At 43.7% G+C, this 23228-nt stretch overlaps 1 protein-coding gene and 1 long non-coding RNA gene across 14 annotated transcripts in view; one reads left to right on the forward strand and one right to left on the reverse strand.

Moving 5' to 3' along the window:
* Positions 1 to 12165: 12165 nt before the first annotated feature.
* Positions 12166 to 15053, reverse strand: LOC123458740. 2 transcript variants are annotated; one of them, XR_006635766.1, is made up of 4 exons: positions 14527 to 15053; positions 14223 to 14315; positions 13125 to 14082; positions 12166 to 12977 (listed from the first exon to the last, which is right to left on the reverse strand). It is a non-coding gene; the product is annotated as an uncharacterized LOC123458740 (long non-coding RNA). The 2 variants fall into 2 exon arrangements; XR_006635767.1 differs by having other exon boundaries at positions 12166 to 14082.
* Positions 15054 to 15491: 438 nt separating this feature from the next.
* Ptprm (protein tyrosine phosphatase receptor type M) overlaps positions 15492 to 23228 on the forward strand; it is an 849143-nt gene continuing 841406 nt past the window's right edge. For 6 of the 12 annotated variants that reach the window (XM_045144753.1, XM_045144756.1, XM_004662668.2 and 3 more), the window contains exon 1: positions 15493 to 16060. In XM_045144753.1, coding sequence (XP_045000688.1) covers positions 15985 to 16060 — 76 coding nt within the window. In that variant the 5' untranslated portion in view covers positions 15493 to 15984. Of the gene's footprint in view, positions 16061 to 23228 lie in introns of all 12 variants that reach the window. The other 6 variants (XM_045144750.1, XM_045144751.1, XM_045144752.1 and 3 more) reach the window with 2 other exon arrangements.

A 23228-nucleotide genomic window follows, 5' to 3' on the forward strand; every position in this document is an offset into this window, starting at 1 on the left:
TCTTTTTCATCCCATTCTCTCTAGTTCCATGCAGACATATTGGCTATGGGTTGGAAGTGGTTGATCTCCTCTGACACTTAGGAATTTGATTTCCATTGTGAAGTATGGAGAGAGTAGAAACTGAATCTAACTCTAAGGTTTATGGGAGGGGGAGGCTTTGAAAAGTGATAGGGCTTAAAAAGGTCACTAGTGTTTCATATGCTAGAGATGAACTTTGTTTTTTGCTAGGCAAGTAGCCTCCCGTTAAGTCACATTCCCAGGCTAGTACTGGTGGACTTTTTGAAACCAGAGGAGACACATATACACACATATACTTCTTGCCTTATACCTTGTGTTGCCCTGTACTGCATAAGACTTGACCTTCTTCCTCAGAAGTATGAGACAAAATAAACTTCCTTCTGAGCTCATTTATCTGTGCTATTGTGGCATCAGAAAAAGAAGACAGACATTATTCCAAAGGAGAGTGAAACTGTGGAGTGCAGCAAGTTCTGGGTGAAAAGTTGTTTGCTTGTCTTACATCTGAAGCTAGGGGAATGGAGCTCAGTGGTAGAGTGCTTGCCCAGAACATGTGAGGCCCTGGGTTCAATCCCTAGCACTATAATATACATACACACATACATACATACACACATACATACATACATACATACATACACACACACACACATACATACATACATACATACATACATACATACATACATACATAATCTGAAGCTAAGTAAAGTAGACTCTGCATGAGATAACTGTACATGAGTCCAGAGATCTGTTTATCGCATGGCCAAGTACCCTCTGCTACCCTCAGGCTCACACAGCCTCTGAAGCAAAGAAATGTGGGAGCAGGAGGGTGGGAAGCAGGGCACACAGAACACTTACAGCTTTGCCAAACCAGAAGTCAACATAATAATAAATCACTGTTGCCCATTGCCCCAGAGTTTACAGCGAATTTTCACATCTAATACTATTTCTACAGTCCATGAAGCCAAAATGCACTGATTTTACTCACATAGTCAGGATAAAAATCAATTTGGAGCTGTGGTGGTTTGAATGTAAACTGTCCCTCACAGCCTCAAGTGATTGTGATTAAGCCTTATACTTGATCCCTAGCTGGTGGAGCCTTGTTGGAAGGGGTGTGCCACTAGGGTCAGGCTGTGGGATTTTATAATCCAGGTTCCCTTGCTAGTGCTGGTTAGTTTACTCTTGCTGCTTCCTCCCAACTGATGTGAGGAGATGTGATGCCTTGATGTCTGTTCCTGTTATGCTTGCCTCCAAACCACAAATCTTCCCCTAGAAACTGTAAACTACAATAAACCCTTTAATTCCAAAAGATGCCTTTGGCAGGGTAGTTTGCACCAGAAATGATTTAAGAGAAGGTAATTACAACAGATTCCAAATTCAGAATTAGCTATTCCCTTTTTCCTTCCATTCTTCTCTTTCCCTTTACCTACTGTCTTTGATCAACAGAAGACAATTCATCAGTGTGGAAACTTACACTGTGATGCTTTCTACATTTTCCATTATACCAAAATGTACTTTCATAATCCAAACAAACGTCTAAAAGCATGATGTGGTCACTTAAGACAGTCACAGGATTAAGGCTCCAGATTACACTGCACCACAACTTTGTCCCATGACCTTGAAAAAAGAGTAATAGCATGTAACACCAAGATGTCTCACAAGATAAGCAGCAGTTGATTGAGAAGATGGTATCATGGTTGCAGAAGACATGATGGTGGAGGCACTTAATTAAAAGTCAAATAAGAGCTAGATAGATGAGCCAGCACTTAAATACACTTGCTTATAAAGCCTACCAGCCTGGGTTTGATTCACCAGTACCCAAAGAAGCTAGATACACAAAGTGGTGCATGTGTCTGGAGTTTCTTTGCAGCAACAAGAGCCTCTGGCATGCTTATAATGTCTCTTTCTCTCTCCCTCTCTCTGTCAAATAATAAAATAGCAAGATATGGTGGTGCATGCCTTTAATCCCAGCACTTGGGAGGCAGAAATAGGAGGATCACCATGAGTTCAAGGCTATCCTGAGACTACATAGTGAATTCCAGGTCAGCCTGGGCCAGGGTGAGACCATACCTCAAAAAACAAAACAAAATAAATAAAAATATTGTTAAGTAAAATGAATTTAAATGATTGTGTTCAAATACTTTATAACTTTTGTGTTGATGTGATGTGACCAAAATACCTGACAACAATTTGAAAAAGGTATTATTTATTTTGGCTCATGGTTCTAGGGGTATCAGTTCATCATGGCTGGGAGGGAGGTTGGAACATAAAAGTTTGCAGCCTTGAGGCCAGGAATCAGAGAAGTGACACAGGAAGTAACTACAGGGAGATATAGCCTCCAAGGACATCTCCAAATAGGCCCCACCTCTACCTGTCACACTTCTCAAAAATGTATCATTGTATCATTCCATTAAGGAATTCATTCATTCATTGTGTCAGGGCTCTCATCATCTAACCCTGGAAACATTACAGAAACATCTTGGGGTGCTGTTTACTTATCTCCTTGGCATTTATTAATCCAATCAAGTTGACAATCAAAACTAACCATTATGGGTAGCAAGCTTATTATGCAGTCTTAGATAATTAGTATTGTTTTCAAAATCGGTCTCTTTATGTCCCAGTACAGGGTTCTAGAGTAACTTTAGAGAAAGGCACATCTTATCATAATGTTTGTTTCCATATGTTTCAATGTGGTCATTGAGAAGTACTTGACAAAACTAAGTTGTGAATCTTACTGTTGGAATATTAGATATGTCCTTTTCATGTGAAGCATAATATTGCTTCATTACATTGGCACCTAGATGGACATTGAATGCTAGATTTGCTATTAGTTTTATGTTTTGTTTGAAAAATTACAGTTACAATTTCAAGTATTAAATAATTTAAGTTAGAAAAATTTTGAACAGTGCTGAATGGATAGCTTAGTGGTTAGGGTGTTTGCCTGCAATGCCAAAGGACCCTGGTTCTAGATTCCCCAGGACCCACATAAGCTAGATGCACAAGGGGGTGCATGTGTCTGGAGTTCATTTGCACTGGCTGGAGGCCCTGGTGTGCCTATTGTCTCTGTGTCTCTTTCTCTCGAATAAAGAAAATTTTTAAATGCTATTCATTGTCAAAATTGGAATTTTGTGTTTTAATTCAATAGAGCCCTTGAATCATCTCATAGAAAGTTACTTTCAACAGCAATAGGAAAGAGGAGAAGAGAAAGGACAAACAAAAAGAAATTCTGTTTGACAAATGCCATGACAGTGAATACTGAAGAGGCCAAAGCCTCAGCATGGTGACACAGAGAAGGGCAAGCTTAGCACTGTACAAGTCACCTCCATCACACCAGCCAGGGCTCATGGAACATTGCAGAGGAAGTGGGCCGTTCTCATTGCGAGCCAGAGAACTTTCTCTATGGTGGTGGTGGTAGACACTGAGGAAACTCCAAACTCATCCCAGCTGAAAAAAAGAGGTTGTTGAGAGCTCAACACTAAAAAATGACATCTCTATCACAACCTCCAAGGCTCAGCAAACGTGGAAGAGGGAGCAGAAAGAATGTGGAGCCATATGGTAGGAAGAATGACTCTGGAGCGTGGTGTTCTAGACATGAACCAATGGGTGCATTCATGACTTCACAGTCATTATTGATACACCAACAAGACCTGCTCTGTTCTGAGCCTGCCAACATTTGGACATGGAGTACTGAGGATGAAAAAAGGAATGAGACATCAAAACAGATGAAGGACTATATGGAAACAGGAGGGTTCTTAATAGAATGGGGACCAAGGAAGTTGACAAAAGAGGGTAATGGGTGAGAATATGATCAAATTATACAATGTTCATATGTTAGTTCTCAACAAAAATAATTTTAAAAAAGCCAGGCATGGTGGTGCATGCCTTTAACCCTAACACTTAGGAGCAGAGGTAGGAGGATCACTGTGAGTTCTTTGAGTTCTTGTCCAGCCAGGAACTAGAGAGTGAATTCTAGGTCAGCCTGGGCTAGAGTGAGAGACCCTAGCTTGAAAAATCAAACAAGAAAGAAAAAGAAAGGAAGGAAGGAAGAAAGAAAGAAAGGGAGGGAGGGAGGGAAGGAAGGAGTAAAAATTAATTGAAAAATGCAAAAAAAGAGAGAGAAGAATGCTATAACGAAACCTAATAAAAATAAAACAAGTAATACACTTGTGAGAAAAACATTAGAACTGAATTGAAGATATAGGTTAAACAATCTACATATAAAACTTCATCTCATAATGATTAGATTTGATCTTCAAAAGAATAGCATGGGGAAAGGCAGTGAGTAGCTCAGATTGACCTACTATTGCTTCATTTAGTTTTGATAGTTCTCACATTCAATATTAGTGAAGACAGAGATGGAAGACTTAGCTTCTGCCCTACAAGGACTTAAGAATGTGTTCGAAGACATAAACCAATTACAAAACAGAACAACAACAAAGAAAAATCTATGAGAAAGCAATTTAAACTTTCTGAATTAAAAAAAAAATCATATATGTGTGTGCGTGTGTGTACTTTATGCATCTGACTCATGTGGGTAATGAGGAATTAAACCCCAAACATCACGCTTTGCAAGCAAGTTTCTTTAATGACTAAACCATCTCCCTAGCTCCTCTAATAGAACTTTCTGTGATGATAAAAATGTGATTTATCTTTGCTGCCCTATGTAGCAGCCATTAGCCACATATGCACACTGAGTACCTCAACTGCGCTTAGTGCCACTGAGGAACAAGACTAACTAACAGACGGGGCGCTCAAAGCGCCCCGCAGCGTCCAGCGTCCGGGCGCCCTGGTGTGCCCCATCCCCCCGCGAGCCCCGAGACTCCCCGCGCCCCACCCCCGCGCTCCTCGAGCCCCCCCCCCCGTGCACCCCACCCCCTCCCCGCATCCAGACTGCCCCCCAGCATCCCACAGCATCCAGCACTCCATCTTACCTCAGCGTGCTCCACGCCCCCTGCGCTACCCGCGACCCCCTGGACCCCCTCCCCCCCCCTCCCCCACGCGATCCGCCCCCTACCCCCCTGCGAGTCCAGAGCACCCCACGGTATCCCACAGCACCCCACGCTCCTAGCTGCCCCCCCTCCCCTCACGCCCTGCTGTTCTCACATCACTTGCCGCCCGTCAGTTTCTGCTGTGTCCTGATTCTGTACCCACATCATCTGCCTCTGCGCTACAATTGCACTTGCAGTGGGCCCAGTCCCACAGCAAGAGCCACATAAGTCCACACTGAGTCACTAGCGCCAGCGCAGGTGGCATCCCCTACCTGTACATCGCCACCCATCCCCCACTCCCCTGAGGCGGAAGAGCACAGACTGTTTATAGACCCCAGTGTACCCAGCCAGAATCTAGGCACCTTCAAGGCTTGCTACCTCAGTCCCTTTTCAAGCTCAAAGACAGGCAGCTTAGGTGCATTACTGGGTGAGAATTCAGGCAACTTTGGTGCCCCTGTCAGGCTATAGGTTGGCGGCTTTGGCAAGAGTGAGCAAAAACCCAGGCTGCTTACAACTGCCCCAGGCTGCCTTGATTTGCATTAAGCTAGATCCCAGGCTGCTCCACCCACCTACCTGCCCATACACTGACATGGGTAGACCACAGCACAAAAGAAATAACACGAAAAATAAAATGGAAGAAAATCCAGCCAGATCACCCAGTCCAACAAGGATCACAACAAACCAAAACATAGAAGAGTGTTTAGGATCAGAACATCAAGTGGAAGCAATGAACAATGCAACCCTAACCAAACTACTGCTAGATCTGACAGGAAAGCTACAAAGGATAGATAATCGTATGGATGCTACCATCACGAAGCTAGAGCAATATGATAAGACACTGGAAGGAATTCAAAGAGAGCTAAGAGAGTTGAGGGAGAATGAAAAAAAAGAGGACCTTAAAAATCAGCTGGCCACACTAAATGAAAACATAAAGAAATGCAAGGATGATTTCCAAGAATCAGCAAGAAAATCAGAAAATGAGACAAAAAGGGAGCTGGACAAAGCGATGGAAGTGATACATAGGAAAGTAGTAGAAAATGCAAACTTAATTGAACAAGTCCAAAACTCACTAGAGGCTCTCAAGAATAGAGTCAGTGAAGTGGAAGATAGAAATTCTGATCTGGAAGACAGGATGGAAGAAACAGTTCGAGAGTCCAAAAATTTCAGTAAGTTCAAAAGTTCCTGTGAACAGAACATAAGAGAATTGTGGGATACACTTAAACGTCCTAATATCAGAATCATTGGAATACCAGAAGGAGAAGAATTTCAGACCAAAGGCATGGAGAACTTATTTAACACAATAATTGAAGAAAACTTCCCCCGTCTCTTAAAAGAAAGGCCCATCAAGATTCAAGAAGCAAACAGAACTCCTAACCGACTAGACCAAAGGAGAAACTCCCCAAGGCATATTATCATTAAGACTCTAAACATTGACACCAAGGAAAAAATCCTAAAAGCAGCTAGGGAAAAACAGCACACCACTTTCAAAGGAAACCCCATCAGAATTACTTCAGACTTCTCAATGGAAACCCTGAAAGCTAGAAGGGCCTGGAATGATACTCTTCAAACGCTAAGAAACTATGGCTTTCAACCTAAACTACTCTACCCAGCAAAAGTCTCCCTTATAATAGATGGTGAAAGGAAAACTTTCCATGATAAAACTCAGCTTTACAATTATATGAACACAAAACCAAACCTACAGAAAGTACTCCAGGAAATTCTCCACAGAGAAGAAACAAATAACCAAACACAAATGCCTACAAGAAGAAGATCACAGCAATCAAACCCAGAGTAGATACAAAAAAAAAAAAAAAAAAATTCCATGGAAATGCCAACACACCTCTACCACCACAAAATGACAGGGATCAAATCAAATCTCACAGTCATCACCCTAAACATTAATGGCCTTAATTCACCCATCAAGAGACACAGGCTAACAGGGTGGATCAAAAAATTAGACCCCTCAATCTGCTGCCTTCAAGAAACCCACCTTACCACTAAAGACAGAAACCTCCTCAGGGTGAAAGGGTGGAAAACAATATTCCAAGCAAATGGGAATAAGAAACAAGCAGGTGTAGCTATATTAATATCAGATAAAGTTGACTTCAAACCAAAAACAATCAAAAAAGACAAAGAAGGCTACTTCCTACTTGTAAAGGGAACAATCCATCAAGAGGATATTACAATCATAAATCTGTATGCACCAAACACAGGGGCACCGCAGTTCATAAAACAAAACCTACTTGACAATAAAACAGAAATAACCACCAACACCATCATAGCTGGGGACTTTAACACACCATTATCAGTAATAGACAGATCATCCAAACAGAAGCTCAACAGGGAAGTAAGAGAGCTCAACAAAACCATAGAGCACTTAGACCTAACAGACATCTACAGAACTTTCCACCCCAAATCCACAGACTACACATTCTTCTCAGCAGCCCATGGAACATTCTCTAAAATAGACCATATACTGGGTCACAAAGATAGCCTCCACATATTTAGGAAAATCGACATAATTCCCTGCATGATATCAGATCATAATGCTATAGTCCTAGAAATCAACAACAAAAAAACCAACAAGAGCCCCAACGGCAACTGGAAACTGAATAGCACACTCTTCAACAATAAATGGATAGTGGATGAAATAAAAAATGAAATTGCAAAATTCCTGGAATTGAATGACAATGAGAACACATCATACCAAAACTTGTGGGACACAATGAAGGCAGTCCTCAGGGGAAAATTCATAGCACTCAATGCCTTCATAAAAAAGACAGAAAAATCCCAAATCAATAGCTTAACCATCCACCTAAAGGCATTGGAAAAACAAGAAAAATCCAACCCAAAGAGCTCCAGAAGGAAGGAAATAATTAAAATCAGAGCAGAAATTAATGAATTGGAAACCAAGGAAACAATTAAGGCAATTGACAAAACAAAGAGCTGGTTCTTTGAAAAAATAAACAAGATTGACAAACCTCTGGCCAATTTGATCAAGCAAAAAAAGGAGAGACTCCAAATTAACAAAATTCAAAATGAAAAAGGAGAGATCACAACAGACATCAGTGAAATCGGCAGAATCATCAGGACTTATTTCAAAAACCTCTACTCCACAAAACTGGAAAATGTGGAGGAGATGGATAAATTCCTGGATGCATATCATCTACCAAAGCTAAACTCAGAGCAGATCAACCACCTCAATGAACCCATCACACTCATGGAGATTGAAAAAGTAATAAAAAACCTCCCAAAAAAGAAGAGTCCAGGACCAGATGGATTCCCAGCCGAATTTTATCAAACCTTCATGGAAGAACTCAAACCAATCTTCCTAAAACTGTGCCACACAATCGAAGAACAGGGAAAACTACCCAACTCCTTCTATGAAGCTAGTATCACCCTAATCCCAAAACCAGGCAGAGACGCCACAAGAAAAGAAAACTATCGGCCTATTTCCCTAATGAACATAGACGCAAAGATCCTCAACAAAATTCTCGCAAACCGAATCCAACAACACATCAAAAGCATTATCCACCTTGACCAAGTGGGATTTATCCCAGGAACACAAGGGTGGTTCAACATACGAAAATCTGTCAATGTAATACACCACATAAACAAGCTTAAACATAAAAATCACATGATCATTTCAATAGATGCAGAGAAGGCCTTTGACAAGATACAACATCACTTCATGATCAAAACATTGGAGAGAATCGGCATGGCCGGTTCATGTCTTAATATAATAAAGGCAATATACAAAGCTCCAAAGGCCCAAATAATTCTTAATGGAGAGAGACTGGAGGAATTCCCATAGAGATCAGGAACAAGACAGGGATGTCCTCTCTCACCTCTGCTTTTCAATATAGTTCTGGAAGTCCTAGCCCAAGCAATAAGGCAGGAGAAGGAAATAAAAGGGATACAATTTGGAAAGGAAGAAGTTAAGTTAGCTCTATTCGCTGATGACATGATTGTATATGTAAGAGACCCGAGAGACTCCATCCCAAAACTCCTGAAGGTGATTAACTCCTATAGCAAAGTAGCAGGATACAAAATCAATGCACAAAAATCGGAAGCATTTCTATATGCAAATGACAAAGACACAGAAAAAGAAATAAAGGACATAGTCCCATTTTCAATAGCAAAAAATAAAATAAAATACCTTGGAATAACGTTAACCAAGGAAGTAAAAGATCTATACAACGAAAATATAAAAACTCTCAAAAAAGAAATTGAGGAGGACTTGAAACGATGGAAAGACCTCCCATGCTCCTGGATAGGCAGAATTAACATTGTGAAGATGACAATCCTACCAAAGGCAATATATAGATTTAACGCAATTCCAATTAAAATCCCTACAATGTTCTTCACAGACATAGAAAAAATGATCTCAAATTTCATATGGAAAGGCAGAAGGCCTCGCATATCCAAACATATCCTCAGCAAAAGAAATACCTCTGGTGGCATCACCATACCTGATATAAAGTTATACTACAAAGCCATAGTAATAAAAACAGCATGGTACTGGCATAAAAACAGGAGTATAGATCAATGGAATAGACTTGAGGACCCGGATTTTGGGCCAAGCAACTATAGCTACTTGATATTCGACAAAGGCCCAAACAATATAGACTGGAAAAAAGATAGCATCTTCAACAAATGGTGCTGGACAAACTGGATAACCACATGCAGGAAACTAAAACTTGATCCACACATTTCACCATGCACAACACTCAAATCCAAATGGATCAAAGACCTCAACATAAGACCAGAAACTCGAAAACTACTGGAAGAAAATTTAGGAAGTACTTTCCATGATATAGGAATGGAAAAAGACTTCCTGAATAAAACCCCAGTGGCTCAAGTTCTTAAACAATCACTCAACCATTGGGATCATATGAAGCTGAAGAGTTTCTTTACAGATAAGCATATAATAAACAAAGCCAATAGATTACCCACAGAGTGGGAGAAAATATTTGCAGGTTATCCAACTGATAGAGGCCTTATCTCTAGAATTTACAAAGAACTCAAAAGTCTAAACAATAAGAAGACAAATACCCCACTCACAAAATGGGGCACAGAGTTAAACAGGCAATTCACAGAGGAAGAGATACAAATGGCAAACACACACCTAAGAAAATGTTCATCATCCCTAATCATCAGAGAAATGCAAATTAAAACAACTATGAGATTCCACCTTACCCCAATAAGGATGGCCAACATCAAAAGGTCAAATGAAAATAAATGCTGGCGAGGATGTGGAGAAGCAGGGACACTCATTCACTGTTGGTGGGAATGCAGGATGGTACAACCACTTTGGAAAGCAATATGGAGACTCCTGAAAAAGCTGACTATAGAAATACCAACAGACCCAGTTATACCATTACTGGGCATGTACCCTAAAACCTTCAAACCAAAAGCCAGAGAGATTTGCTGAACCATGTTTGTAGCAGCTCAATTCGTAATAGCTAAAAGCTGGAATCAACCCAGATGTCCATCATTAGAAGAATGGATAACAAAGATGTGGTATATCTACACAATGGAATTCTATACAGCAGTAAGAAAAAACGACATAAAGAAATTTGAGGAAAAATGGTTGAACCTGGAACAGATCATTCTCAGCGAACTTACCCAATCACAGAAAAAAAATCGACACATAGTCTCACTCATCTGCAACACCTAACCTGAATTTGCCCAAGATGCCTTACATACCCAGCAAGCACCTCATGGACTAGACAATAAGATGGATGGGTGGGCGGGGAGGGAATCAAAGGGTGGAAAATAGTAATCCGGACCCAAACGGCAATGGTACCATAAAATTCTACTTCCTAAAAGACAGACCAAATGACTGAACCTTCACTAGTCCCTTACAGGAAACACCTGAACCACAAGACACTGGAGAGGGTAGGATCAAGACTGACCTAAATCTCCTACATCTTCCTTCCCTCCCTCTCCCCCTCTCTCCTCTATCTCTCTCCTCTCTAACTCTGGTATATTAGTTATCTTTTTCCTCAATTTCTTAGTGGACACTGACCTGTAACCCCCACTTCCAGCTTGGGCCTACAATCCACAATGAGCTTTTGATCAGAGAAACCTACAAGGTTTCCCAAAACAATGACAGACTTCTGTCAGAGTAATTGATGACCCACCAAAGGCCAGTGGTAAGACCCTATTGCTGAAGACTCCATACGCAGCTGGCACGTAAAATGGAATGACATGGCTGGAAGCCAGGAGAGAGTCAGTCCCCAGACAGTCAGCGTGTCTAGTGCCAGAAGGCGCTACATAGGCGACTGGGGGAAGTGACCAAGATCTGTCCAAGCAACACATTGTTTAACCTAAGTAGCAACAATTAACTGGATGTGATACCCACACAAGTGCAATAGTGGTACACAGCCATGGTGAGGAATCAATTGCTCCTGATTTGGCTAACTGATCCACTCAGTGGTACTAGACCCTTAGCTGGAGGTGGGAAACAAGTCAGAACCATACCCAAACACAAGCCCACTCTACAATATCAAGCTACCATCAATCACGGGGTATAAGAGGGCCTACACCTATCAAACTGTCTATCAAAAAAGTAAGTGTTATCTCAATTTTCTGGGTGCTAACTTACTCTCCGTTGGAGAATCTGCTTCTCTTTTCCAGATAGATGCAGATCCTAAGAAGAGAGCTGCCCCAACATACCTCAGAAGGGGCCCAACTGAAACTAAGGACAACTGGCGAAATAAGCAAGGGTGATGTTTTCCTGTGAACTGGATACCAGCACAAAGGGGAAGGAGATCAATGCAGAGAAAAATCAACTCCTACCAAATCAGAGAGCCAGAGCCTCAGAGGCCCCCAACACCTCAGCACTGAAGCAGACCAAAAATGAACCCAACATGGCTCAGGGAAATCTTGCGGAAGAGGGGGCGGAAAGAATGTCAGAGTTACATGTTGGGTCATGATTTTCAGAGACATTTATCATACTAATAACTGGGGGCTAACTCCACAATGCATGACCCATTTTCAATAATAAGGAGGGTCTAATGGGAGGGGGTAGATCACAGATGAGCCTAAATAATGGTACCAAACTGCCTGTATTTACTGAAAAGAAAACTAATAAATTAAATTAAAAAAAAAAAAAAAAAAAAAGACTAACTAACAAAATAAAGGTAAACAGCAACTCTCTGAGAGTTACATCATAACATGACTTATGTATGTGTTTACCTCTTATATACATAGGTACACTGTTTTTTTTTAGTGTAACATCTAGATGTGCATGTATGTGGTTGTCTTCAAATTTTTCTGGTATTTATTTTAAATGTAACTTATCTCTAGGTTTTTGTACATAAATTGATTTTTTCTTTTACAAAATTGGTATTACATATATACTTCTAATAATTATATTAACAATTAAAACATACAGATCATGTGTAATACATAAGTGGGATAATACATGTAGTAGTACATGCATATGTGGAGATTTTACATATATATGTATATGTTGTCATCGGAAAACTACACGAAGGGTTGGTGATAAAGCTCTCAGGTACAGCATTTGCTTGAGCATGCTTACAGTTCTGAGTTCAAGCTGTACCAAATGCCCTCCCCTTAAAAAATACAATCCAAAACATAGGCTTTCTGCTTCTTTTGTCAAGCTATATTAGGATAATATGTTTTGCTGGCATGATTGAGCTCTTGGAAATACATGACATGTGGTGTGTCGTCTTCCTTGGTCCTCTTCCAGAAAGCCCGTGCATGTTAGGAGCTAGCCTGACCTTACCTCTCACCTCACTCTGACCAACTATTCTTCAGAGGTCATCGTCCCCAGAATGACATGCCGCTAGACTGCAATGATACATCCACTGGTGAGTAAACAAGCCAAAGCAAATGTTCCCAGGAGGGCTCCTGCAGGGCCCTTCTTGGGAGAAGTCCAATCCAGTCGTTTTCGAGAGAGGCCTTCATTTGGGTCAAATGTTGCTCGGAACCAGTGACCTGCAAGAGGCAGTAAACAAACTGTAGTTGTCAGGATTCTTAGGAGAAAGAGCTGTTGGCAAGCTCCCATCACCCTTTGAAATGTGCAGGGCAGAGTCAGCTCAGCATTGTATGGGGAACAGCAGAATAACTGGAAGTCAGACTCACCCATTAAGTCATGAGAGGAAAGCACTGGGTTTCTATGGGAGTACTGGAATCATGCTGTGCTAGCAGTGTTTGGATACCCAAAGCTGGGGGATTCCAGAGGTCCAGACTGTCAACATGCTCATTAATACGCCAGGTATTGGCTGCTGCTGCTTTTCTTTTTTCTTTTTCCTTTCCTTCACACTTTCTTCTTTTGTTTGAATCATCTTTCCAATTAAAAATCACTTGTACTTAAACCCTAACCTCAAGGTCTGTTTCCAAGGGATCCCAGCCAAAACAGCCTCCAGCGCTTCACGCAGTGTTTCATGACTGCAATGTTATCTTAATAGATGTTTGCTGAAAGAATTAACCTACATTGTGACTGAAATCCTACGCTAATATTAACCTTTTTTCATCCAACAGAAGTTACTGAGAAGCAATGTGAAGACACTGGATTTTTTACCATCTAATCCAAATACTCTAGAATACCATCAGCCTCAAACTTTATTGGAACAAAAAAAATTCATTGCTGTTAATGTTTTTTTTTTTTAAAGTAAAATTTAACTCTTGTCACGTGCACAATTTCATCAAAATGGAAATCCCAGATTGCAGATTGGACCCCTGCCACTTGCTGGTTCTTTTGAAATAAGTATGACACTTCAAAACTTAGTATTGCAGTTCCAAGCTAAGGCTTGATTGGTACATATTTGGATAAAGTAGCATGGTGATGTAAGGTCATTTTATGAAGTAGATGATTAACAAGGAGACTTTTAAAGGGTGGCCCCATAAAGGACCTCCTAAGTGGAATTCCTGAAGAAAGTGCAGGTTTTGCCTTTGTTTTGACCAAGCGCGAAATCCAGGGCTCTCCACATTTGCTGTAAGATATCTTCGTTATACTCAAGTCTACATCAGCTGGGGTCATTTATTTCTTTGGCCTTTAAGGCATCATAAAGTGTGAAGGAAGGGCTCAGCAGAGGAGTGTCTGGGAAAAAACAGCAGGGAGAGTTTCAGGCACTCCATTATCAAGGGCTTGCCAGTATACCCCGACAACAAAACACTTTAAAAAAACAACCAACCAACCAAACAACAACAACAACAAAAACCTTGGGATTTCATTTTAACCTCTTTCCAAGGCCTCCCCTGCACGCAGTGGGGTAGGTCAGGAGCCTGCAGCTGCCTGGCACTGGCTTAATGTGCTTGATGGTAGAGTCACTTCTTGAAAAACACAAAATCTGAATTTAAAACATTTACTTTTGTTTAAATGTACTTTTTCTTTTGCTGAAGCTTTTTCACTCGGGTCAATAAGTCATGCCCTCCCCACCCCACCCCCCAAAAATAAAAACCCAGAAAACTAAAATCTTTTAAAGATATCATTTGATTCTTTCTCAACCTTTCTTCCTCCACTGCGACCCCAGGGAATCCGTACCGCAATACAGAAGTTAAGGATAGCGTCCGGAGCCTGGTGGCTGGCCATCGCCCGCCGCCTTCCGTGCGCCGCCGCCCGCGGGTTTGGGTGGGGGGGTGTCGTGGGTACTTCGCGGGGTGCGGGCCGCAGACCAAGGCGGCTCGGGGGCGCTGCTACTTCCCGCTCCTTCCGAGACAGAGAGAGAGAGAGAGAGAGAGAGAGAGAGAGAGAGAGAGAGAGGGAGGGAGGGAGGGAGGGAGGGAGGGAGGGAGGGAGGGAGAGAGAGAGACACGCAGCGGCTCCGCGCTGGGCCCAGGGCGGCCAGGCCGCGCCCCCGTCCCCGTCCCCGCGCGAGCTTGCTCCCGCACCGCTTGCACAAACCCCCCTAAAAAAAACTCCTCGTGGCGGCGGCTCCGTGACCCGGGACAAACTTCTAGCGGAGCCCTTCTCCACCAGCCCGGGGAACTGATGCGGCGGCCGGCGAGACGAGGAAGCCAAGCGTGAGGAGGCTCGTCCGCCCTGTGGGGAGTTGTGGCGCTGGGCGGGCGGGTGGGGGGGCCGCCGCCTCCTCAGCCGCCTCCTCAGCCGCCTCACGTCCGCAGGCCGCCCCCCTCGGCGCCCGCGCGCTGAGCCGCGGAGCTCCGCCGCTCCCCACAGCCCCGCCGCCCCTCGCGCCGGGATTCCGGCCGGGGCAGACGGGACGCGGACGCCCACGCCCTCTAGCGGGCCGCGGCGGTGCCGGCCGGCCGGGCGCGCGGTCCGTGACGTGGGCTCCCTTCAGCCGGCCTGCGGGGCAGCGCCAGTCAGTCGGGGGAGCGGGAGCCCCGGCGCGCGCAGCGGAGCGCGCGGGCTCGGCCGTTGGCGCGCGGCCGGCCGGCCCGGGGCTGACCCGCGGCGTGAGGGGAGGATCGCTTGCACTGAGGCGGCGGCGGCGGCGGGGCAGGACTGCGCGCTCGCGCGGCCACGGGCCACGGTCACACGCCGGCGGCTCGGCATCCCGAGCCAAGGGGCAGAGCGGCGGCGGCGGCGGCTACAGCCGCCGGAACCCCAGCGAGCATTTCTTGCTTTCTTTTCTTTTTGTAAAAAAAATATTTTTGACTCTGCGGGGCGCGCCCTCCGCTCCCTTGTCACTGCAAGCGCCCAGGACCCGGAGTGGGCAGGACCTGCACGACCCGGAGCGGCGGCAGCAACGGGGCTGCGGGGAGACACGTTGTCCCTCGCGCCCAACCCCCGGGAGCCGCCGGAGTTGAGACTTTTGTGCAACTGTTGACACTTTGCGTGCGAGGGCTTTCGGTTCGGTGCTTGGCTGCTTCGGCGCTCTCTGTGTGGGTGTGTGTGTATCTCTCCCTTTGGCAGCCCGAAGTCCCGGCTTCCCATCCATCCGTCCGTCGGCCGGTCCGTCCATCCACCTCCCGCGCCCACCCCGGGAGCGGGGCCACCTCCCCGCGACGAGGAGCGGCCGGCGCGCGCTCCACGACCATGAGGACACTTGGGACTCGCTGGGTGACTTTGGCCGGACTTTTGCTAAGTGCTGCGGCCGGGGAGACGTTTTCAGGTAAGAGAGAACTGCCTCCGTCGTCACCCCCCGCCCGGAGCGTGCGCGGGGGGCCCCTCCGAGGAGCGGGGCGTCCTGGACGTGGGGGCGGCCGTGCTCGCTCGGGGTCGGGGCGAGAGAGTCCGAGGAGGGCCTCGGGGAGCCACGTCCACGTAGCTTAGGGGGCCGAGTCCCAGGAGCGCATAGGAACCCCCCGCCCCCACTCCCAAGGAGGTGTCTCCGAACCCAGACCTCCAGCTCGTGGGCCCCGAGGCCTGGGATCTGGGTGTGGGGTTGGGCGGCCGCCACTCCGCCCAGGGACTCCCGAGCGGTGCGGCGGAAAACTTTTTGCCTGAAGTTCCCGGCTGCAGCCGCCGCCGGGAGTAGGCGCGGCGCGGTCCCCTCCGACCGACCCCCGAGCGGCGGCCGGGCGCGGGGCAGCGGGGTGCCCACATTCGCCCGCGGTCGTCACCCGGACGTGGCCGTGTCGCCTGCGGCAGTGATCTCCAGGCAACTTGACCTTCCCCGGCTGGCTGTCCCCTCACTCGGGCCAGGCGCGGTCAGCGACCTCTGCAGGCCTGGAAGCTTCTCCTGACCACCAAGGCGGGACTACTCAGTCTGTCTCCGCGGGAGGTCTCCCCCTGATCCCGTGGGATCAGCAGCCCCCTCCCAATCCCTGGCTGCTGAGGCCAAGCACCCCCTCCCAAAGGCTCGGCCTCCCCAGCGGAGAGCCGCTGCCAGTGGCAGCTTGTTCGCCAGCCCGGGCTGCTGCTCAAGGTTCCCGGGTGGAAGGAGGAGACTGGCAGTGTATACATGAAATAGCTCTTGTCTGCAGTACTGCTGGGGACTTGGTGAGCCTCAAGGAGCCCGGTGGGGAGAGGGTCCTGGACCAAACCTGGCTCAGAGTTCCAGGGTTTCTAAACCTCCAGGATCGCCTCTTGTACCTGGTGGACTCACGTGGATAGATGGCAAACGCTGGCAGCATGTGCACATGTCCCCGTGTTTATTAGATTAATTCCATTCAGGTCCTTGCATAATGGTGGCAGTTGACTTTCTTTCAAGAAAAAGCTCGAGGTTTTCCACCGTGAACATATGGTGCAAAATAGGGTTCTGTGTTTATTTAGGAGGAACAAATTGGGCTTTAAAAACTGGATGAAAGGGACTTTCTTAGTAAGGAGCACATTTTTAAAACATTAAAGATGTTTGGACCTCTGGTGTAGGGAAGCATCAGGCTTTACTTTCCGGGAGTCCAGGGTCATTGACTTTTGGTCTTATAGGCACTGGAAGTTGTGTCTTGCTTGTTGATGGGAGAGATGGAGTGGAGCTGGTGTGTAACTGATGGCTCTGTGCAGTCAGGTAAACCCCAGCCATCAACTTCCATAAAGAAAAACCCTTTCCTCAAGTTTAATAGTCCCTTAACAGAACATTGCACGTGCTAAATAGGAGTTAGTGTAAGGATTCACGGCTGTCTGAAATCAAATGATGCTATTTGTGGTGGTTCTTATTCGTGAATAATGGAGACACCCTTTGTCGGTTTGGGATCCTTGTTAACTCATTGGTATTACAAGTCAGGTTCTTAGTTTTGTTTGCTCAATAGCCCTGTCTCCCTTATTAGGAATTTATTTATATTTAAATTGTGCTGAATATCATTAGATAGATTTTTTAAATTCTGTGTAAGTGGGCAGAAACAATAATCCTCATGGCTTATTGAAGTCATGTGTCCCCATTTTCTGAAAAGCATTTGAGCTTCAGTACTGCCCACCCATGTACTTGTTAAGGATAGTTTAACAATGATTATTCAAGCCAGAGTAGTCTTTTGCTAACATTCATTCTGAATGTTGTTGGAGGAAGTACACCTTTCTAGTTGTCTAGTTTCTAGTTGTCTGAGTTAGTGGAAGTGTCTTCACTTTCTCATTTGGAAAGCTGGTGTTGTTCAGGTATGTTAGTAGGTACAAGGGAAATGAAGGGCTATGTCCAAGTAATTGCTTAGAAACTACTGCAGTTTTAAAAAAGTTGCAAGATGCCGTGTATACAAGGATCGGATTTGTTGCAGCTCTTTAAATTCTCCCTCTGTGTTGGCTTTTAGGCATACAGGTTGTAAGTTACTTCCTACCTTGTGACAGTCAGGTGTCTTTTTTAAAGTTTTGCATATTGAGAAAATTAATTTGGTTGCTCTGATTTGGACACTATTTCATACAGTTCTGGAAATGGCAGTAATTGGTTGCTTTTCACCAGATGTGGGAATAAAATTTAGACAGAGGAGCTAGATTGTAAGCCCTTTGAAGGTGAAGTGATTTTTCCTTTTCCTTCTTGATTCCTCCCTCAAAACATGTAACCTACGGCCTTGGACTTAACAGACACTCACTACATATTTGGTAATTGACCAACTGTTGACAAGCATGCAAATGCTGTATGAATGGGCAGGCATGGAAAAAGGAAAGTGATGATAGTTGAAATTTGGGTTTGGGATGTAGCTCAATGGTAGCGCTCTTGGCAGAATGCTCAAAGCCTTGTGTTCCATCTGTACTACAGCACTCTCTGTACCTCCACAAGAAAACATGGCTTGCATCTTCTAAATGGCTTACCACCTCATGGACTAAACCATGACAGTTATATAATCAGTGTTGCCATTTACCTTCAGAAACGCACTTTTGCCTTCTTTGAACTGGGTTTGGGATTAAGATTGCTAATTAATCATTTCAGGAGACAGACTAGCCATTTTTTGGATGTCAGTCATCAGAAATAGAGTGTCCATGTCAACTTTATGAAACAAACATTTTATTTGAAAATCATTTCCCATCTTTATGATATTTAATTTGTCAGGCAAAAGTAATAGGCATTAACCTTCTGTCTTTAGACTTTGAATATTAATTAAAAATAATTTCTGTGAGAAGACATATAAGACATGATGCTGAGAGGTATATCATTTCACACTTAGTAAAACAACTCTCCTTCATGTTGAGAAGCTAAGCAGTTGTCAGGCTGTTTTTGACCCCATTTCTTAAAACCCATATTGTAATAAGTGAAGTGTTTATAGTTCTACATCTTAGTGAGGTTAATATATTAAGATCTGTTAAGCTGTAACTTGGAGAAACAAAACTACAGAGCTGACTCTTTGTTTTAGCTATAGTATTTGGAATAGAGTTCACATTAATATAACTATGAAATTGGGGCCCTATGCAGAAGTTTATTTTCAAAATAATCTTTCAAAGATATTATTGGGAAAACTGATGAGATCTATGTCAAATCTGTTGTGTTTAAGAGGTTGTACTACTGACTGTTAATTTCTTAGCTTTGGTAATCCTCTGGTTAGATAAAATGCTAGCCCTGGGAAGGGGTACTTGAGCTCTTAGGACTGCTTTTGTATCTCCACTATAAGTCTACAATTATTTCAAAATGAAGACTTGGAAAGGACTGGCTATTTACAAAGAATGAATAGATTTGTTTAGCAGTCTGATTTATTTATTTTTTCTTTTCCAGATATTTACAGTCATGACATTTTATATTTTTTTTTGTGGTACTTTCACAAGATAATTGATAGGAAGAAATACTTCAAGTTTAAATCAGTGAGCCAGAAAGAAATATGCTAGGAAATTACTCTAATGTTCTTAGTGCTATGTGTTGGTAAAGAAAAATTGCTTGAGCACAATAAATTGTTCTGATGTAGAAAATTATAGGTTTTAGTCTGTGTTTTCTAAGGGTTATTTCGCAGGTTTTCAGAGAAAGATGCTTCTGACATACAGTGAAGTATGGATAGGTGGATATCCCACTTGTGTAATTATCCATGAACTTTCCTTAATGAACAAGCAATATAAATTATCTGTTCAGATTATGTAAGCCATGTATGAATGAAACAGAGCCTTTATATTTGGGAAAATTTGGTTCTAAAATGTAAACATTTCTGGACAGCCAGCTGTCTAAAGTAAGTGGCTATGTTTGAGCTTTTTCATAGAATGTAGGAAATGTGTGGGTTGTTAGGCTGCATGTTTCTATTCTTGTGGAGTGACTTTGCTTTAGATTAATATTGTTTCCTTATAGATTTGGTTCAGATTTCATTAAATTTCCTAGCATAATGTATTATTTAAATAGCACAAAGTACACTTTTTGGTTACGAGGGGTCGGGCATTTTAAATCAAATATTGTTTCAACATTTTTCTAAGCACAAAATTTTCATGAGTGGCATTCACCACATATTTTTTAAAATTTTATTCTAAGATCCTGTTGTTTGAAAAAAATCAACTTTTCCATCAACTTTCTTAGTTTCACCTTATACTATTCTACTTCTATGAATATGGCACAGAACATGTTATTAGGCTTATTTTGTAAGCCAGGGAAGGTTTGTTTATGACAGTCTTTCCAACTCACTTAATGAAACATTTTTGAAAGATACAAGTACTGTAAGCCTTCTATTACAGGACAACACAGCTTCTCTAGTTCTTAAAATAAAGCAGTGGTTTTCAGTTTAGTCATCAGAAAGCAGGAATTCACCCTGGGGTTCTGAAAAAAATCCAACAGAAAAGAAAAATCAGTAGGTCTGTCTGTGTAGGGTGGGGAGAAGGAAGGACTTAGTCACCAAGCTTCCTGGTCCATAATGCACCCCTCTTCCCTTTGGTGGGGCAGCTGGCAAGGGCAGGGTGTAATTAGGAGGCTGGGAATATAAGAGAGAAAAATACAAGCAGAAAACAGGAGGAGAAAATCTTCAGCTTAGGTGGGATAAGCACTGGTGAAGGAAGGTCTGCCAAGAAGCCCCTTTGTGGAGGGAGGCCATCAGAACGACAGCTGTGCAGAGGCCTCTTGCAGACATCGTGAACTTTTGCTGCTTTCTGTGGTAGCCCCAGGAGGGTCTGGAATATTGCAGCCCTATTGATGGGGAATTGGAGGAGGACTCCAACATTTTGAGGCCCAGCCATAGTGATTCTTCAGTTGCTACAGAGGAGAAACCCAAAATGTGTTCAGGTGAAAAGGGCTTATGGCCATCATTTGGGACAAGTTACTTCAAAAGAAGAGGTACTAAAGTGAAGTCCTTGGGCAAAAGCGTCCCTTCAGAAATTGTGGAATTTGCACTCTGGGCTCTGGAGCCAGTACGTTTGGGGTTAGAACTCAGCGTTCTGTGAGAACAGCTCTCCCGGACATTTTGATGCCCCCAGAAATTCTAGAAGCACTGTTGTAAAAGTACCTCTATTATCACACTCCTTGACTGAAAAGAGAACTAGGGAATCAAAAAACACTGGGGTTAATTCATTCCCTCCCTCCTTGTTGTCATACAGGTGACATGAGTGTGCTGTGACTATTAGGGGCGATCACCAGTGTGATATTTCATATAACTGGCTTACCTAGGGAAGATGTCAGATCCAGCCAGTAGTAGAGCTCAAATACAAAAAGACTTAACACACACACATATATGTATATACATGTATGTGTATGTCTATATGGGGGAGGGTGTGATGTGCGTGTGATATATGTATGTGGTACCCTTGTAGCATCCCATGCACTCACTTGTGGTAAGAGCACTCGCCTGAAGTGACCTGAGCAGAATCTCAGGCATCTCACTCCATTGCTCTTCCACCCATTCTTACTTGAGCTGGAATCTCTTTACTGATACCAGAGCTTGCTGTTTAGCTGTGAGCCTAGGAAATTTCCTGGTATCTGCTTTCTTTTGCAGGACTGGGGTTATAGACATCTTGGCCACAGCCAACTGTTTGTGTGGGCTGTGAAGATTCGAATTTGGGCAGTTTCAGGTCCCCTTAGGCCCTCACACTTGAACAGAAAGCACCCTTAAGCCTCAGCTGTCTATTAAGCCCAGATTCCTATATTTTTATTTAGTATAACATTTGGAAGGGATTGTGCTGTAATTATTTATTATTGCCACTGGAAATTCCTCTGGGTTGAAACTCTACATCAGATATTTGTTGGTCGTTGTAGGAAGGATATAACCCAATGTGATTATTAAAATTGTACTTTTAACCAAAGCAAGTATTTATTGCTTGCATGCTGTTTTTTAAGGCCCCCAGATCGAGTGGTATTGGGCAGAAATAGGGTGGATTTTGTTGCTGAGCTTTAAAAATGTTGTCCAACTATGTAGGATTCCAAATCTGCTAAAATATAAAGAACCAGGGATTTTCTCAGGGGGAGAGAAGTGGGAATTCATTTGTGTGGGTTGGAATGTTAATGTAGAAATGTGAAATTTTGCCTTTGGAAATAAACTCAACTTCTAAATAGAAAATAAGCAGTATTCCTTTTGTGTTTAATGTGCTTCCAATGTGTATCTTAACTTAGAACCCAGTTCTTTTGTTGGCCACAAGAGACAATCCCTGAAATTCTATCATTTAACACTCCAGGAAAATGGAAGTGATTGTGATGTTGTTTAACAGAGTTACTTGAATACATTCAGGTAGCTGGTCTTTCTTAGAAACCGGTGGGGAATGCTTATCAGGATCCAGCCAGCCTCCTGCTGCCTGTTCTCTTGCTGAGCTACACTGATCACTAGGTGTAGCTGCTCTCCAAACCCACCTGCCTGAGCCAGGAAAAGCATTCTGGACTCTTTCATTACAGCCAAGGAAAGAGATGACAGTGGATCTCTATTCACTTTGTCTGTTATCTCTAGCTCTTCATTGTCAAATTCTATGGAAGCTACAGTTGCACCAGTTCTGGTTGTTGAATGGCTTGGTAACCCAGCACTGACCCAAAGGCAGCTTTAGACTTGTCTGCAGCAGTCTTGCCCATTTACCCATATTTTTAAATTTTTATTTATTTATTTGAGAGGAGGTGGAGAGAGGCAGAATATGGATGTGTCAGGGCCTCTGGCTGCTCCAGATGAACTCCAGATGCATGTGCCACTGGGGAATTGAACTCAGGCCATCAGGCTTTGCACATAAGCACTTTAACCACTGAGCCAGCTCTCTAGCCCCTCATTTTTTCTTGTCTTTTTTTTTTTTTTTCTTGCTTGTCTGATTTGTTGCTGTTAGTCTCTATGAGAGGCAGAACGGAGAAGGAGTACTCATTTGCAAAACAAGTAGGAGGTTTTGGTAAACTTGGGACTTTCATGTAGTTGACCAACAAAAAGCAGTGTGATGAGGCTCCGGATAGGTGTGCTACAGCTTTCAGAAGATGCCTGTGCACACTAGGTTTACAGCCACAAGAGATGATATGAGACATGGAGGGTCTAGGTAGGGCAGTTCAGAAGTCACTA

This window comes from Jaculus jaculus, chromosome 2 (assembly GCF_020740685.1).
Source record: "Jaculus jaculus isolate mJacJac1 chromosome 2, mJacJac1.mat.Y.cur, whole genome shotgun sequence".
Lineage (NCBI taxonomy): Eukaryota > Metazoa > Chordata > Mammalia > Rodentia > Dipodidae > Jaculus > Jaculus jaculus.